At 40.3% G+C, this 18354-nt stretch overlaps 1 protein-coding gene across 1 annotated transcript in view; it reads left to right on the plus strand.

Annotated features, from left to right (window-relative positions):
- Nucleotides 1–4442: 4442 nt before the first annotated feature.
- The window catches only part of VPS53 (VPS53 subunit of GARP complex), a 121936-nt gene continuing 108024 nt past the window's right edge, over nt 4443–18354 (plus strand). The window contains exons 1-4 of the mRNA XM_081162258.1: nt 4443–4678; nt 6745–6825; nt 13920–13969; nt 15487–15553. Of these exons, the coding sequence (XP_081018384.1) occupies nt 4592–4678; nt 6745–6825; nt 13920–13969; nt 15487–15553 (285 nt within the window). The 5' untranslated portion in view covers nt 4443–4591. The remainder of the gene's footprint in view (nt 4679–6744; nt 6826–13919; nt 13970–15486; nt 15554–18354) is intronic.

Consider the following 18354-nt stretch of genomic DNA (forward strand, 5'->3'; position numbering starts at 1 on the left):
GATTTAAAAGCCTCCGGGAGCGAGCATGCACGCAGGCCCGAGTGCCTGAGCTGTGACCGTGGGAACGGGAGCTACTGAAGCTAGCTCGAGATTACGATCTGTTTAGCAAGACTGAGCATGCACAGAGAACCAGAGTACCAATCAAAGCAAAACTGGGTGTCTGGGATAGGAACTTTCAGAATACGAGTGTCAGGAACAAATGCCAGGATCCAGGATGTTCAGAGAATTCAGGAATGAAAGACAGCAAAAAGAACCTGTCAGCGTAAAAAGCCATGTACTAAAAAAACAGTCCATAAAGGAGTGCCAGGAAAACATTTTGAACAAGATTTCATGTGGAAATTAAACTATTGTCCTCCACTACAAGTTGGCCTGCGAGCTGTATCCACCAGGAGAGTTCTAGAGGGCATGTGGGAATTCTAGGGGTATTTCTGGTTATCACAATGTTGGGAGATGGGGCTAGGCTACGGGCATTAGGATCAGGTAATTCGGACATAGTGCAGTTTTTTACAAGAAGTTTCACAAAAAGCCCAGCTGTTTAGGAGGTCATTACAGAGAGGGAAGCTTAAATGGAATAAATCTTACAAAATAACATACCCTGCACAATGTCTACTTCAGATATTCTAGTACTTCACAAACTCCAGTTGCAAGTATAACAGGATATTGGAGATTCTTTTTTTTTCTTTTAAACATGTTTTTATTGATTTCGGAGAGGAAAGGAAAGGGGGAGAGAGAGAAAAACATCAATGATGAGAAAATCATTGATCGGCTGCCTCCTGCATGCTCCCTACTGGGGATCGAGCCCGCAACCCGGGCATGTGCCCTGACCGGGAATCGAACCCTGATCTGGCTCATGGGTCGAGGCTCAACCACTGAGCCATGTGGCCGGAACGGAGATTCATTTTAATAGTGTTAGAAACACTAAATTGACAGAGCACATGAAATGTAGAGATCTCACTGGATTTCATTAACATTTTAAGGCTATTTTAAACTACTTAATATTTCCATCCTACATACTTTACAATTTTTTGGCACAATGAGAAACATGAAAATTTCTTATTTGGGGGTGTTGGGTTTTCCCCCATTCTGATGCTAATCTCATAGATGCACCCCACAACTCCACTACAGCCTATTATAGTACTTCTTTTCCAACCCATCCTTTACGATCTCCTGTTATTAAGTGATAGGGTCTCCAAGGTTTGTGTATGTTTGTTTAAGTATTAGAGACTGAATTTATGTCTCATTTGGTGAAATTTCAAGGTAGAAAATATGTTTTCTGTGATACTTTGTCATCTGTACCCTATCCCACAGCATAACAAGGAAATTATTTAAAAAGGAAAAGCCCAGCTCATTTGTGAGAATATCACATGCCCCTATTTTCATACCCAAATCTCTCATGTCTGTAAACTTCCATATTTTATTTATCTTAAAAGTATATATAATCTGTCTTTCCAGGCTTCCCCTTCTATTAAAGTTACTACTCTCTTTTGTTTATCATAAACAAATCAGTCTAGCCAGTTATTATTTTCAAGCAGTTTTTTAAAAATGTAGTATCCACCTGTATCTCTCCTCTTCTATATTCCTACACTCTTTGTACTGTGCAGCTTACATTCATTATCAGTATCTTATCTGCAAAGGAGGGGGAAAAAACAATGATGGAGTTGAAGGCTTCCCAATAGGGAAAGGTTTTGGGTCGCAGGGGGAATGCAGTTGAGAGGTGACAGTGGGTGTGTAAAAGGACAATCAGTGGAAATTGGGCAGCATGAATTTCTGCTGGAGATGGTCACCCTGGTTACGAGACTCTCCATGACAATGTGGGCTGCTCAGAAACAGAGAAAACAAAAATGAGGGGACTAGGGCTGATGATAGGCATGGTAAACCTGGCCATGCCACTCCTCTGCTTATTATCCTTCCAAGGTTTTCCATTCCTTAACATGACCTTCAAGAGCCTCCGCCATCTGGCACTGCCTGTTTCTCCAGCCTCTGCTTGTATCACTCTTCCCTTGGCTTTCAAAGTCCCATCACACTGACAGTTTCTTCATCTTCGTGGCTTTTGCATATACCATTCCTTTCATCTGTCATCCCCTACTCCCACCCCCACCCCCAACCTTTAGCTTCAGCTTAAAAATCACTGTTTCAGAGAAGCCTTTGCTGACCAATCAGAATACTCTTAACACAACAGTTTTGCAACATGGGCTTTATTTGTCTTTCATTAGACCTATCACCATTGCATATTTACTTGTATGAATACCCTTTTCATACATGCAAACAGCTCCATGAAGGCAGGCACTTGGCCTATTTTGTTGATTGATAAATTCCCAGCACCTAGCCTAGTGCCTATTACCGGCAGAAATGAATGGCAGGAAGAGTTAGCTATGGACCCTTGGGAAAGTTTTTGTTACATTTTTAACTACATCTCCATTTTTTCATCTGTTAATGGAGAAAATAACTACCAACCTTAGAATTGCCACGCAGATTAAGAGACACTGCATGCTTAGCATGGTGCCTAACGTGTAGTAAGGGCCAGGAAATGTTAGCTATTATTATGATCATTAAACAGAAGCTCTGTGAGCAACCACAACTCTCCTACATTGCTGGTAGCAATGCAAAAAATAATACGGCTACTTTGGAAAAAAATGTTTACCAGTTTTTTTATAAAGTTACACACATACTTACCACACAACCCAGCAATCCCACTTCTAGGTATTTACCCAAGTGAAATGAAAACTTATGCACACAAAGACCTGCACATGAATGTTTATAGCAGCTTTATTCATCACTCAAAACTGGAAACAACACGAATATCCTTCAACCGGGGAATGGATAAGCCAGCTGTGGCATTAACCGTATAGTGGAATGCCACTCAGCAAGAAGAAATAAACTACTGAGCCATGCAACAGCAATTACGCTAAGTGAAAGAAGCCAGACTCAAAAGGTGACATGTTTCCATTTGTATGACATTCTGGAAAAGTCAAATTACAGGGACAGAAATCTGGTGAGTGGTTGCCAGGGGGTGGGGTGAGGCATGAGAGAATTTGCGGGGGGAAACGATGGAACTGTCTTAGGACTTGATTGTGAGGGTGGTTACATGACTATAAACAGCTATCAAAACTCACATCTTTATAAACAAAATGGGTGAACTGTACTGTATGTAAATTATTCCTTAACATAAAAAATGAAAAAAATCCAAGACAGGTGGATATAATGACCTTTTTCTTTTTTAAAAAAGAGGGGCATTTATATTCCTGATTATAAAAGTATTTCAAGCTCATTGTAGACATTTTGGAAAAATGTACGAAGAATGTACATTCCATCACCTGCAGAAAAGTACTGTTTCTTTGCTCTCATTTTTATAGGCACAAAACACATGCACACAGACTGGGACCATGCTGCACAGTTTGCTTGCTGATATATTTTATGCACATTTTTCCGTGTCACTAAATTTTTAAAACTATGATTTTATGAATCAATAATCTATTGTATAGCTAATTTATACTTTAAGCCTACCTTTATTGTTAGAAATTATGTTGCTTCCATCTTTTCTTTACTACAACTTTGATAAAATAAGATTTAGGAAAAGCTCAGAGGGGCCAGGGACTCTTCCATCATCGAGTTTCACAACGTTTAACTGGTGAATCACCTCTTCCTTTGGCTGCGATTGTCTGGTTAAGTGTCTGGGGGAAAAGTGGTTCCACAGGGTAATCTGGCCTCTTTTCCTTTTGTGATGCATAAGAAATAGACACCCTAACATTACCTGTATCACTAGCTTAAATTTCTATAGTGCTTTTTATATTTAACCCTCACCACATCCTTGCAGGGTAAACAGATGCAGTAATTTGTTCAAGATCACACAGCTTATCAGTCGTGGAATGAGACTTAGGCTCCAGACACTCAGAGTCTCAGAAAATAAACATTTTCCCAGCTCGGGGCACTGGCTAAGCTAGGTCCCCACCCCCACCCCAGGAGGAGGCTGCAGACACCCCCAGAAATCTCTGCCCAGAGGCTTGACACGAGGGGAACTTAACTCTGAAAGCGGACTCTGTCCCATCCTACATATTGTCTTTGGCAACATCGCCACTTACCAGCTGGGGTCATTTCTCCCCCGATGGCAGGGGGACACCTACTGCCACTGACCAAAGGGGCCCCGGGAGCTGAAGGATCGCCGGCTTCGCGGCCCGTGGGGGTTGCCGTCGGTCGGTCGCAACGGTGCCTGGGCTCACCCTCACTGGGGGGGTCCTGCAGGGGCGACCAGGCTTCCACAATGTCAGGGCCCTTAGGCGAGGTGACGAGGGCCCCCACCATCTGAAGGAGAGCTGAGAGGTCAGGGAGGGGACGCCGGACTACAGGGATTTCCAGGAAAACTCCCGGGACCTGACCCGAATGCCGCCTCCGGGCAAGCAGAGGTCAGTCCTCCGCTATCCCAGAGTGCTCCGGAGCCCGGAAGTGCCCGGCTTCCCGGAAGTGCCCGGCTAGCTGACAGAGCCCGAGCTTGCGGGAGAGCTGCAGCCGGAGCGCTGCGGCTCTGCGGCTTGGGTGACAGCGGGAGGTCCGACTCGGGGTTGGGGTGCGCGTCCGGGGAGAGCGGGGCGGCGGGATGATGGAGGAGGAGGAACTGGAGTTCGTGGAGGAGCTGGAAGCCGTGCTGCAGCTCACGCCTGACGTGCAGCTCGCCATCGAGCAAGTGAGCGTTCCGCCCCCTGAGGGGAGGAGAGTGCGGAGGACGCGGCAGCTCTGGGGGTGGGACCTGGGGTGGCGCGGGGGACCCGCGGCCTTCGGGCAGAGGGGTGGGAGCTAGGCAGTGGAGGGAAAGGAAAGGTTTGCGGGGCGGTGGTGGTGGGAAGGGGTTTCTGAGTCTAGGGAAGGGAGAGAGCCCTTTCTTTCTAGGCCTTGATTGCCTTTGGAGGGTGGGGCATCCTGGTGTGTTTGGGCAAAGAAGCTGTGCTTCCGTAAAGGATGAACCTGGAAGGTGGGACTTCATGGGTAGCAACCTCAGATTTGGGGGGTTTTAGAGCTGTTCATTCATTTATCAGGCTGGTGTGCCGCTGCTCCCGATTCTCAATCTAGCCCCTTGTGAGTGACTCCGAATTGAGGGGAGGGCGTAACTTTAATTTCCGAAGCGGATCGCAGAGCAGAGGGTAAAAAGTTGAAAAAGGACCCCTTTCCCATACTTAAATGGTTGAGAATTCCTGCTGTTGATTAGTTTGGGTTAGGTTGAAGAATATTCCCAGGAGGCCTCTCTTCCTTCCCAGGACTCTTTAGTTGATCAAATTCTCTTTTCAAGTTTATTGAGTTTTTTTAAAAGAGTAATGATATTGAAAATAGTGATTTAGACAAGCCATTTTTAACCGGTGTGCTGCAAGAATATTTAAAATATGCAATACCTGACTATTTAGTCAGGGGCACTGACCTCTTTTCCGTTAGGTTGTCAAATAAAAAAGTGGCAATAGCCAACACAATAGCCATCCAGTGTGAATGAATAAAAATTATACCTTTTTTTTTTTTTGGTCAGATCGGCAAAAAAATATAATATTTTTGATGTGCCACAGAATTTTAGTTATTATCTTATGTGGACAATGAGATGAAAAAGTTTGAAATCACTGATTTAGACCCTTGTAGGGGGTATTGCTCCTGATAAAGGGAGAAGATATCTCTTAAAAGAATTGGCAGGGATATGATTTAAGAAAAGGGGGTTATGCCACATTTAAAGTAAAGCATTACTACTATTAGTTAATATCTGTATAATAATATACAAATAGTTAATATTTATTGAACATTAACACTTACTATGGGTCTGCCATTGTACTAAGTCACTTGTATTGTCTCATTTATAGATTTTTGGATGTGTGTTTTTCTAGGAGTGGTTGGATTACCCATGCAAAGCTCATTTGGCTCATCCTGAGGATTCCAGCCCATTGGGCAAAGATTTTGGTGTTCAGGCCACACTGCTCCCCACCCACTTCCATTTGACAAAAGAAAAGACATACATTGCATTTGCTCTTTGGACCTAGTGGGCTCTAATAGAACAAACAAGTCATATAGTCAGTTATTGTTTGACAAGGATTTTAAAAGAGCACATTTTTACTATTAATGATATTGAGGTCTAGCACAGGTTTCTCTAATCAGACATCAGAAAAGAATTTGCTAACCCAAATAACTGTATTGAACTGGTGAAATCCACTGCCCAGGGGATCACTTGACTACTTTCATAATCCACCTTGTTCAAGTTGCATCTTTTGAAGGGAGTTAACTATGTTTCTCAGAAGGCAGCATTCCTTTTTCTGTTAGAGAGTTTCTGATCACCAGCTCTTCATTTCCGGACACTGTCTGAAGCATAAAAATTCACTATGCTTCAATGCATAGCGAATTCTATTGCTGAGGCATAGTGCATAAGTCTGTTAACAAGATTTCTTTAACACAGCCATGTCATCAACTGGTTTAATCTGATTTGCACAAAGCCCACTTATTTTTCCTTTTTGTTGGGATTTTGTTGATTCTGTGGAATTTTTCAGCGTTGCATATTCTGTTAGTTGCACCAAGATCCAAGATGTTGAAATTACAGATGTTGGTGAAAATTAAAGATTTACTTCAACATATTTTATTGAGCATCTGTTGTGTTAAGCCTTATAAAATGAAAAAATATTTGGTTTTTGCCTTCAAAGAATTTACTACCCAGTAGGGAAGAAAGAAATAATACATAAAACAAGACAGAAAGATGATGTTTATTTCTAATCCCCTATCTTTATATAGGTATTTCCAAGCCAGGATCCTCTAGATAGAGCAGATTTCAATGCTGTGGAGTACATCAATACCCTGTTCCCCACGGAGCAAGTAAGTATGGAGTTTCCTTCATTTCAGTGGCTTCTGGCTCTTCCTGAGTGTTATGATTGGTGTGCGATACTATATAATCGAAGGCGCCTTGATAAACAATGAGTTTTAAAATTCAAATCAAACTTCATTGTAACCAGTTTGAGGGGGGGTAGCTAATACCAAATACTGTTATATTAGAGTGGAATTCTTTGTATAGTGAGCATATTATTAGAAATTGTAATTAAATATTTTCCACACAACTGATTTTCACTGGGCTAAATTTTAAGCCTGTACTACCAAAATATTACATACATATCCTAACACCAATCTTAAATAAATTAGGTTTTAGTAGTGTTGCCTGGCCGGTGTGGCTCAGTTGGTTGGAGCATGATCTCATACACTGAAAGGTCACAGGTTCGATTCCCGGTGAGGGCACATACCTCCGATCTATGTTTCTCTCTCACATCAATGTTTCTCTCCCTCTCTCCCTTCCTCTCTCTCTCTCTCAAAAAAAAAATCAATAAAAACATTTCCTCTGGTGAGGATTAAAGAAAGATAAATTTCATCTGGCAGCAATGTGGAGGGTGAAGTGGAGGGAGCAAAACTGGGGACAGGATGACCAGTTAGCAGACTGCTGTGGTAGATCACTTAAGAGGGATGATGAGAGCCTCTGTAGAGCTGGGATGGAGGGAACAAGATCCTAGAGCTATTTTGGAGGCAGAAGACACAGAATGTGGTCGTTGAAGGGATGTAGAACCTAACATTCACTCGTTTATTCAACAAAAAACACTTCCTTTACCTACCTCCGTAAGAAATTTGTGGCTAGAGGAATGGGCAAGGCAAATACGCTTCCCAATATAGAGCTTCCAGTCTACCTTAATAGATAATAATTACACCATTAGTAGGTTATAAATAAACTATTATGACTTTACAGTGACTTGTTTGTATAGCTATTAATTATTTGTTACTTGCTGTCAAGAGAGTTGTCCCTTCTAGTACAACTATTATTGCATTTATTGGAATCTTCTCATGCATCAGGCACCATTCTAAACACTTAACTGATAAATTCTCACTTTGTTAACATGCTTGTTTTATGATGAGAATAAAACAGAGAGAGAGAGAATGCTCTGCTTACCTGTGAGAGAGGCACAGAGAGAGAGAGAATGCTCTGCTTACCTGTGAGAGAGCATTGCCGTGAGGGAAACATGCTCAGTGCTATGAAAGCAGAGGACACATCCGAGGGATCCCAAAAGGCTTCCATGAGGAAATGACATTTAAGCTGTGCATTATAGGCCAAGTGAAGATTTTGAACTTTGATTCCTAGCTTGGCAGACTGTGGGTGTTGGTACCTTACCCTATGTTGGAAGTAAGGAGGAAAAACAGGCCTCACTGGCAAGTAGGCTAGGAGTAGGGTGTAAAGGCAAGCTCAGTTTTGAACATATTTTAGGCATCCAAATGGAAATATGTAGTTGGATGGTATTTGAATCTGAAACTCATAATCCCCATAATTGTTACTGTCTTCCCACAAATCCTCATCTTTTTCTAATGGGCATGTTAATGTCTTAAAGTTGGAAAACATGGCATCCTACTATGTGATTGTCTCTTCTGAGATTGCATGTAGCCTTTAGAGCTCATCATTTTGTTTTTGTTTTTTAATGATATAAGACATTTATTAGAGTTTTGGTTTTTTGTTTGTTTTTTAAATATGTATTGATTTCAGAGAGAGGAAGGAAGAAGGAGAGATAGAAACATCAGTGATGAGAGTCATTGATCGGCTACTTTCTGCACACCCCCTACTAGGGATTGAGCCTGAAACCCTGGCATGTGCCCTGACCGGGAATCAAATCATGATCTTCTGGTTCATAGGTTGACGCTCAACCACTGATCCATGCCAGTTGGGTTTGGTGTTTTTAATTTTCACCTAAGGACAATTTTCCTTTTTTTTTTTTTTTTTTTTTAAGATAGATGAAGGGAGAGAGAAAGAGAGAGAAACATTGATGTGAGAGAGAAACATTAATCAGCCGCTTCCCGTAAGCATGCCAACTGAGGAATGAACCCACAACCTGGGCATGTGTCCTGACCAGGAAGCAAACCCACAACCTTTGGGTATACAGGACGACGTAGAGCTCATCATTTTCTATGAAAAAGGAATTCTGGGAATTAGCTGGACATGGAAATTTGGAAAAAACTGATATAAAGATAATTTTAACCATGAAAATATTTCATTTACCCCACCCTATCAAGATTGCTGACACTTGCCCTAGCCAATTTTGCTCAGTGGTTAGAGAGTTGGCCCATGGACCGAAGGGTCCCCAGTTCAGTTCCAGCCAAGGGCATGTATCTTGGTTGCAGGCTTGGCCTCTGTCAGGCCACGTGTGGGAGGCAACCAATTGATGTGTCTCTCTCACATAGGTGTTTCTCTCTCTCCCTTCCACTCTGAAAAAGCAATGGAAAAAAATATCCTTTGGTGAGGATTTAAAAAAAAAAAAAGATTGCTGACCCACCAAAGCAAAAGTGTTAGATTTGAAAATTATTCTATAGGAAACCACTAGGTTCTCACATGTTACTGATATGTTTTTGTGTGTATTTGTTTTTAAACTACTGAAGTAGCATAAGACATTTGTTGTTCTACAGATTCAGTTATTTTTCTTGTCTTATTATGCCCTCATGTACATGATACTGTGTAGTGAAGTTTCTTAGGTGACTCAAAAAATTTATGAGCCAGCATTAGCTTTATTTCCCCAATCCCAGATTTACACTTAGCAGTTCATCTTCCAACCCAGATTTCCATGGACCTTAAAGAAAGGTAATAAATAGAAAGTCTATGCATGATTTATAATTTCTCTCAGCTATTGCTATATCTTGGGCAAAACCCATCTGGATAGCTCATGTACCTGCAGTAAATATTTGTGAATTATGAGTTCAGAATATTTAGAGTAGATGTTGGTATATCAAGAATAAATTTAGTGTCACTTGGAGGAGGATGGTGTGTATGTGTTTCTATTGAATGACAACTAATGCATGCCTGTGGTTTCCTGGAGGCAGGAGTATGGATTGGAACATATCCCCGGATGTTTCTAACTCACCAAGTCCAGGTGTGAGGAACTTGGGTTCCTGTATTTAACAGGGCTCACTTGGGTGGTTCTGAAGAGTAGCCAGGTTTCTAGTCTCCTAGTAGAAAACTGAAGATAACCATTTGTCATGTTTTCATTGGAGGTTTGATTAGGGAAACTAGATGAAATTTATATTAAAAAAACACAAATGTAATTAATAACTTTGAAAAAGAGTTATATGGAGCTGTTTATACAGAATTTTTAATGATCCCCCCAAATGCTCTGCATCTGTATTGTTAAGAGAAAAAAATAAGATGCCAAATTGCTTATCATCCCAGTTTAATTTTTTTTTAAAGCCTTATAGTATTTGGCCCCGCCAGTGTAGCTCAGTGGTTGAGCATCCACCCACGAACCAGGAGGTCACAGTTCGATTCCTGGTCAGGGTACATTCCTGGGTTGCAGGCTCGATCCCCAGGAGGGGATGTGCAGGAGGCAGCTGATTAATAATTCTCTCTCATCATTGATGTTTCTATCTCTCTCCCTTTCCTTTCCTCTTTGAAATCAATAAAAACATTAAAAAAAGAAGAAAAAAGCCATGTAGTATAGTATTTGCATAGAAGGAACAGTGGAAGGCGATATACCAAAATGCATATGGTTATTATACTCTGCTGGGGATGAGGGTGATTTTATGTATTTTCTGTAATCAGCAAGAATTGCCATTAGAGTCAGAAAATACTTTTTAATAATGAAGGCATTTTTAAATGATGGAATTAACACTGTACAACCACATTACAACAGAACTAGATGAATGATTCTCAAAGAGGAGCTGTATCACCTCCACCCAGGGTTGACAGTCTGGATTCCTATGGGGCGTTTTCCCACCTGCCAGAGAGGCCTCAGCCCCAGTGAGAATCACTGCCATCATGAGGCACCAAGCTGATAGCAGGAGTGTGTCATATACCTCAGCTGTGTTGGAGTGCAGAAAAACCAGGTCAAGAACCATTGTAGCCGTATCCAGTTTGGCTCAGTGGTAAGAGCGTTGGCCCAAGGACTGAAGGGTCACGGGTTCGATTCCGGTCAAGGGCAGGTACCTCGGTTGCACGCTCAATCCCTGGCCCTGGTCTGGGTGCGTGTGGGAGGCAACCAATCAATGTGTCTCATTCACATCGACGTTTCTGTCTCTGTCTCTCCCCCTAAAAAATCAATGTAGAAAATATCCTCAGGTAAGGATTAACCGAAAGAAAGAAAGAAAGAAAGGAAGGAAGGAAGGAAGGAAGGAAGGGAGGGAGGGAGGGAGGGAGGGAGGGAGGGAGGGAGGGAGGGAGGGAGGGAGGGAGGGAGGGAGGGGAGGGGAGGGGAGGGGAGGGACCATTGTAATAGAGGTAGCATGGTAGAGTAAGAAAAAGTGGAGACCCAGGAGTCAGACAGACCTAAACCAAATCCATCGTTCATGACCTTGGACAAAGCATCTGTCCTTTCAGAGCTGATTTCCCATTCTTGACACTGAAGAGGAAAAGAGCATGCCTAGTATGATTGAGAGGATTAAGGGAAATCATTTTTGTAAAATGTCTAGAAGAGTATTTCAGAACAGATCCACATAAAATGTTAGCACCCTTTCCCTTTTGCTTCCACAGTAGAAAATTTGTAAGATAAAGAGCAAGTGGTCACCCATGGCTCCACCTAACACGAAGTCAAGCGTTATAATTTTAGGATATTTTTTCTGGTCCTTTAAGAGCTGTATTCATGGGCTACTTGGTATTTTAAGTGTTTCCCTCCTTATTAGCATGTTATCTTAAGTGATATTTGTTGTTTCAGAGCCTCCCTGCCCAGTATCTTTAGTGGCAGCATAAAAGTCCATCAAATATATGTGGCCTAATTTATTTAACTTTTCTATTGATGACCATTTAGGTCATTCCCAGGTTTTTGCTTTTTTAAATGCAGTTGAACGTTTGAAGGCATAGTATATTTTGAATTATTGTTTTTGGAAAAATTGTTGTAGCTTAAGCAAGACCTTCATATCTAAGGAGTATTAAATTTAAGCAATGGTTACCATACCACCAAAAAATCAGTATTTGCTGATGTGGAATTACCTTCAAGTTATATTGTTAAGTGAAAAAAGCATGTTGCAGGACAGTGTGCGTGTATATAAAGAAGGGAATGTAAGTTATGGATGTGCTTCAAATACTTAGATATCTCTGAGAATGTCCAAAAGAGACTGCCCCAGAACCATTGCTTCTGGAGACAACTGGCAGGCGGATGGGTAGAGGTGCCTTACTTTTCACTATCTGCCCTTTTCTAGTTGGATTTTTGCTCATGTATATGTTTTACCCATTTAAAATAGATTACAATTTTTAATTTTGATGTAATTTCCCATTTTTAGAAAAGATGCAAGAATAATTTTAAGTACCAATTTTTTTTTTTTAAAGGGGTGGGTTCCAGCAGAGATAAGCCAGGCAAGAACTATTATGCCTGTTTGCATATGAAGAAATAGAAACTCAGAGAGGTTAAGCCACTTGCTCTCTAGACGTACAGCAAGTTTATTAGTGGCAGACATTTGCCAAACCCAGGTCCTCTTACAACTCAGGTTCTGTCACCACGGTGGTGATGTATACTAAGGCTGGTTTTGAAATGACAGACTTGACAGAGGATTCCTCAGTTAAAATAACTTTTCTTTTCTGAGATTTATCTTTCTCTCAGTCTATCCTTGGATTTCTGAAAGTTCTGAGTAACCATTGGCTTTGTCAGAACAGTAGACTAGATGTGAATAGCCCCATGTCACATCTCAAACACTTGTGACCTGATTTCCTTATCAGCTCTTTTCCTGGCAGGCGCCTCTTCTCCTGCCAGCACATGTTGCCAGCAGCAATTTATAAACACAATTGCTGCATCACCTCCAGTTCTCTCTCAGATAAAATATCTTTTGGCAGAAGAGAGAAAAAAGGACTTACAAAATTACATTTTTAAAACTTTGAATTAAAATGCTGCTGTAAAATTGTACCATCTCTATTCCATTAGGGGGCACCATTTCCTCACATTTTGTGCTCGCTAAAGTAGGAAATAGTCCATTTGTTTTTATTGTCATTGCCTTAAAAACAAAAATACCTTTATTATAATTACAATAACAATGCATAGTCAATGTTAGAGCAATTAGAAAATACTCAGGCAAAAAGAAGAAAAACTTAAAATCCTTCCTTTTCGTAGATTACAACTACTGCTACTGATTTCATAGATTCCAGCTACTAGTATAGATTACAAGTACCAGTATTTATCCTTCCAGACTTTTTTCTAGTGGACCTATACACTTAGAAAAAATAGATTTATTTACTTATTGACGTGTAACATTAATGTGGAGGATTACACAAATCTTAAGTGTACAGCTTGATGAATTTTCACCAGATGCATTCAGCCAAGTAACTACCACCCAGATCAAGAAATAAAACATCTTCAGATGGCCCCTTCTTGCCTCCCCACAGTCACTGTCTCCCTCAAAGGTAACCACTATCTTGGCTTCTAACATGAGAGAATAGTTTCACTCATTTTTGAACTATATAAATGGAATCCCACAGTATATGCTCTTATTGTCTGGCTTTTTTGTGTGTGTGCAACATTATGTTAGTAAGAGTTATCCATATTGTGTGTATATTCATTCATTTTTGTGCTACATTTCTTGTATGAATTTTTTATGATTCTATATACCAGGGGTCAGGCAAACTTTCTGTAAAGGGCTAGATAGTAAATATTTTAGGATTTGTGGACCATTCAGTCTCTGTTGCAGTTACTCAGCTTGCCCTTTATACCTCAAAGCCAGCTGTAGATAGTATGTAAATGAATGGACATGGCTGTGTTCCAATAAAACTTTATTTACAAAAAATAGATGCCAGGCTGGATTTTGCAGTAGTTACCAACTGCTGCTATACTTTTTTTTTAAGTAAAAATTGAACTGTACTCTATGATTACATTTTCTGAGATGTCATCAATAGCCATTATAGCTCATCATTTCCCTGTAAAAGAGGAATTCTGGGAAGCGAAATAATAGCTGGCACTTTTCCTTCTTTATTGTAGTCTCTGGCAAACATAGACGAAGTTGTGAACAAGATTAGGCTGAAAATAAGGTAAGTGATACTATATGATTATTAATAATAAAAAGTATGTTGTTAATTTAGTTAAGCACATTCTAGATCACACTTGTCTGTGAGAATCCTGAAATCTCAGATCTGCTGCAGATGCGAATTTTTAAAAAAATTCTTTTTATCTGGGTTTTTATACAAGCTTTGTGGCAAAGAACTCAATTCTTTGATCAGTCTTCAGTTATTTATAAACAGGGAAGGACGCTGTAACAGGTTATTCAAAACAGTTGATTGTAAAAGGAAGCAAAAGCATTCCTACTATGTTTTTAATAGCTTTATTTCCCTAGTAGATTTATCTATTTTTGGTATTCCCAAGGCTTAGATATGAATATGGGCTTATATGTGTATCCCCCTGGCCGTATACCAGCTACCAATGAGGTCAGCTCTGCTCGTTGGCATAGGTGGTGGCGCAGGATTAAACATCGTGATTAGTCTAGGATGTGATTGTCTAGGATGGATACTTAGACATCAAGTGTCCTTCCTGCCCAGTAGCCTTGTTCTGGTTTGTCTACATCTGAATTCCCAGTTTTTACACATGGTAGATACTCAGTGTTTGTTTATTATAATTATTACCATAATGGTTTATGGCATTAAATATAGTTTTTTTTTTTTTTTTTAAGTTTTGATGAGAAGCCTTTATTTTGAATAAAGGAGATGATTTTCCCGCCTTACAACCTTTGGATTTTTTGGTGAAGACCTCTGTTATTATTGTTTTATTCAATTGGATGCCTTAGGAAGTGCAAAGAAGTCTGTTGATCATTTTGGTGGACTTTTGCTATAAAATTCTAGTAGAGACCACTAAGTTATCCAGGGTTTGCACAGATAATGGAAATTCTCTGATGATCCAGAAATCACTTGTGAGCCAATTGTTTTCCACTTCCTGCCCCCACGCTTTTAATGGATTCTTCAAATGAAAAATGGAATTGGTTCAAATAAATTTCTCTGGTTGAGGTGCCATCATTAAATGGCCCCGGGTGAGCCGCAGAAGAAAGGAACTGGAGGCTACAGGTCTGTCTCCTCTGTAGGTTACACAATCAGGGCCCCGAAGGCAAAGCACTGGTTTCAGATATTCCCCTGGCTTCTTATCCCTTTGAAGGTTCTGGAGGAAGTTTCTGAGGAAGGAATTTATGTGGGGTAATTTGAATTCTCTGGCTTCTTCCCATAAAGTTTCAGCAACTTTCTCATTTTTGGTTTATTCCATGAAAAATACTAAACGTTATATGGGTCCTTTGGACACCTCTGAATATTAGGTGAAAATAGCCCTTTTTTAAAAAACAAAAACAACTCAGCAGTCTATGCTGGGCTTGGCTTCTTACACTACTGTTGCTGCTCCACCTGGGTCCAAGCCTTAGTCTTCCTTATAGCATTCAAACTCATTTGGTTTTCTGGACAAGTGGGTGCAACCTGCAGAAGTTCCTGGATAAATTACTAATTTTTGTTCTTTTGGTCAATCTAGAATAGAGATGATTTTAATGATTTGTATCCTTTAACTTTTTTGCCAGGAGACTGGATGACAATATTCGAACTGTTGTAAGAGGTCAAACAAACGTGGGGCAAGACGGCAGGCAAGTAAGTGACGTATTCTTTCTTGTTCTTTATACTCCCCTAGTTGCTTCCAAAGCCAGCGACCAGGTGACCAATATCAAACTGCCTCCGTACAGAGCACCCTCTTATTGATCTGTCCCGTACACAGCAGGAAATGTATATGACCTGTTCCACTAGTAACAGAGGTGGGCTGCCCAGACCAGCCATGAACTCTCTCTTACCCAGGGTCCCTTGGGCCAGGGGCATATTAGCACAGCTCACCCTGCCTGGGGCATGCAAGCTGAAATGAGAAAACCGAAATGTCCTTCTCTTTATCCTTAGTGTCAGATGGCTCTTGTGCCCGCCTATATTTTGTGTACTGTGGCTAAATATGGTGGTTGCTTTTATCTGTCAGCTAAATTGTTGGGATTTTTGTATTGCTTTTTTTTAAAAATAGATGTTTTTATTGATTTTGAGAGAGAAAGGAGAGGGGGAGAGAGAGAGAGAAACATCAATGAGAGAGAACATCAATTCGCTGCCTCCTGCATGCCCCTTACTGGGGATCAGGCTTGCCAACCCCACATGTGCTCTAACAGATAATGGAACTGGTGTCCTTTTGGTGCACGGGTTGATGCTCAACCACTGAGCCATACCAGCAGGGCTTGGTATTACTTTTGTTGCTGCAAAAGATGGCAGTAATCTATGCATCAAAAGGCACTGCCAACAGAATAAAAAGGCAGCCTACAGAATGAGAGAAAATATATGCAAATCACCTATCTGACAAGGGATTAATATCCAAAATATTTTGAGAACTCCTGAAATTCAACAACAGAAATAAACAGTGCAATTAACAATGGGCAAAGGACTTGAAGAGACATTTCTCCAAAGAAGATATAAGATTAGTCACCAAGTACTTAACAGGGATACTCAACATCACTAATTATTAGGGAAATGCAAATCAAAACTAAAATGAGATACAACCTCACACCCAGGAGGGTGGCTACTATAGAAAAAACAAAAACAGAAAACAACAAGTGTTAGTGAGGATATGGAGAAATTAGAACCCTTGGTGGAATGTAAAATGGTACAGCTATGTGTAAAACAGTATGGAGATTCCTCAAAAAATTAAAAAAATAGAACTAGCATCTGACCCAGCAATTCCATTTCTGGGTATTACTGAAAAGAACTGAAAGCGGGGTCTTGAAGAGATATTTGTGCAGCCATGTCCATAGCAGCATTATTCACAGTAGGTAAAATAGAGAAGCAGAGTGTCCATCGACAGATGAATGGAGAAGCAAAATGTGGTATATGCATACAATGGGTTATTATCCAGCCTTAAAAAGGAAAGAAATCCTGACATACACTATAACATGGTTGAGCCCGAAGACATTATGCTAAATGAAATAATCCAGTCACAAAAAAATATTGTATTGTTCCACTTATATGAAGTACTTAGAGTAATGAAAATCATAAAGACAGAAAGTATAATGATAGTTGCCAAAGACTGGGGGAGAGTGGAAAGTTATTGTTTAACAGGTATAGAGTTTCAATTTTACAACGTGAAAAGAATTATGGGTATGGATGGTGGTGATGGGCGCACAAAAATGTGCATGTTCTTATTACATTCAATTAAAATGGTTATGATGATAAATTTTATGTGTATTTTAACACAATAAATTTTAAAAATCAAGATAGAAATAAAATTCATATATTAGCAAAAACAAAGGTAATGATGTGACATAGCTACAGTTCCTCATTCCCAGTTTTGTTGGCACACAGGTAACTGTAGATTCATTTCGGAGTTTTACATTTCCTTTGGATCTAGCTAAGGAGGGGTATTGGAAGGGAATGATTAGAATAAGTATACAGGAAGGAGGTATTCTTCAGTGATTCGGGGGCCAGATGTTATTTATTAACCATTTTCCTTTTCATTTGGATTTTATTTTTCTGTTTAGGCATCATATTTCAGAAATTACTATCTAACAGAAATGCTGAGCATGCCTTTTCTAGTCTCCCTCTCATACAGTGTCTGGTTCTTCCCTTCCAATACTAATTCATTTAGGTTGGGTGTACATCTTTGTAATAGTGGCTTTGATTCTGTAATTTGTCCTGTATGACATTTTTTAGTACAGCTGATTCCTTTTTTAAAAAAAATTTTATTGACTCTATTGGGGTGACATTGATTAACAAAATTTTATAGGTTTTTAAGTGTACAATTCCGTAATACATCATCTGTTATTGTGTTGTGTGTTGACCACCCAAAGTCAAGTCTCCTTCTATCACCATTTCACCCAGCCCCCCCAACCCCCTCTGTCAGTCAGTACATCTGATTTTTTAAAATGTTAATTATGCTACCCAGATTTTTGGACGGTGGGTGGGGGTGTAATCCTGGGTAGAAATGTCCTCATTTTATATTCCTGTTTTCTCTGCTAGTAGCTCACAGGTGTCGAGACTCTTTTCCATTTTCGGTTTTATCCATTTCTCTGGTTTTCTTACATTTTATTACTTTCTTTTCCTCTTAATATTGATCTTTCATTGGTCTGTTTGTAAGTAGTCACCTTTTTCTGGTTGTCACCATCACTATTTGTGCATGGACGTACTAGGTTCCTAAAACCAGTCCCATTTCCTAGCCCTCACATGATTTTTAGTCCTTGTTGCTTTGCTTTACCTATTTAGGTTTCTCCAGTGACGTTTCGCCCCTCTGGCAGGCAAGTCCATGTAAATAGGGCCCCTGGAGGTAATGAAGAGTAAAAGGGAGCCTGCAAAAACTCCAGCCTCATTCTGTTGTTTAACTTCCCTATGATATGTCGGGTCATGTCATCTACCTCTTCAGAAACCTCAGTGAC

Source organism: Miniopterus schreibersii (assembly GCF_964146895.1).
Source record: "Miniopterus schreibersii genome assembly, chromosome: 16".
NCBI lineage: Eukaryota > Metazoa > Chordata > Mammalia > Chiroptera > Miniopteridae > Miniopterus > Miniopterus schreibersii.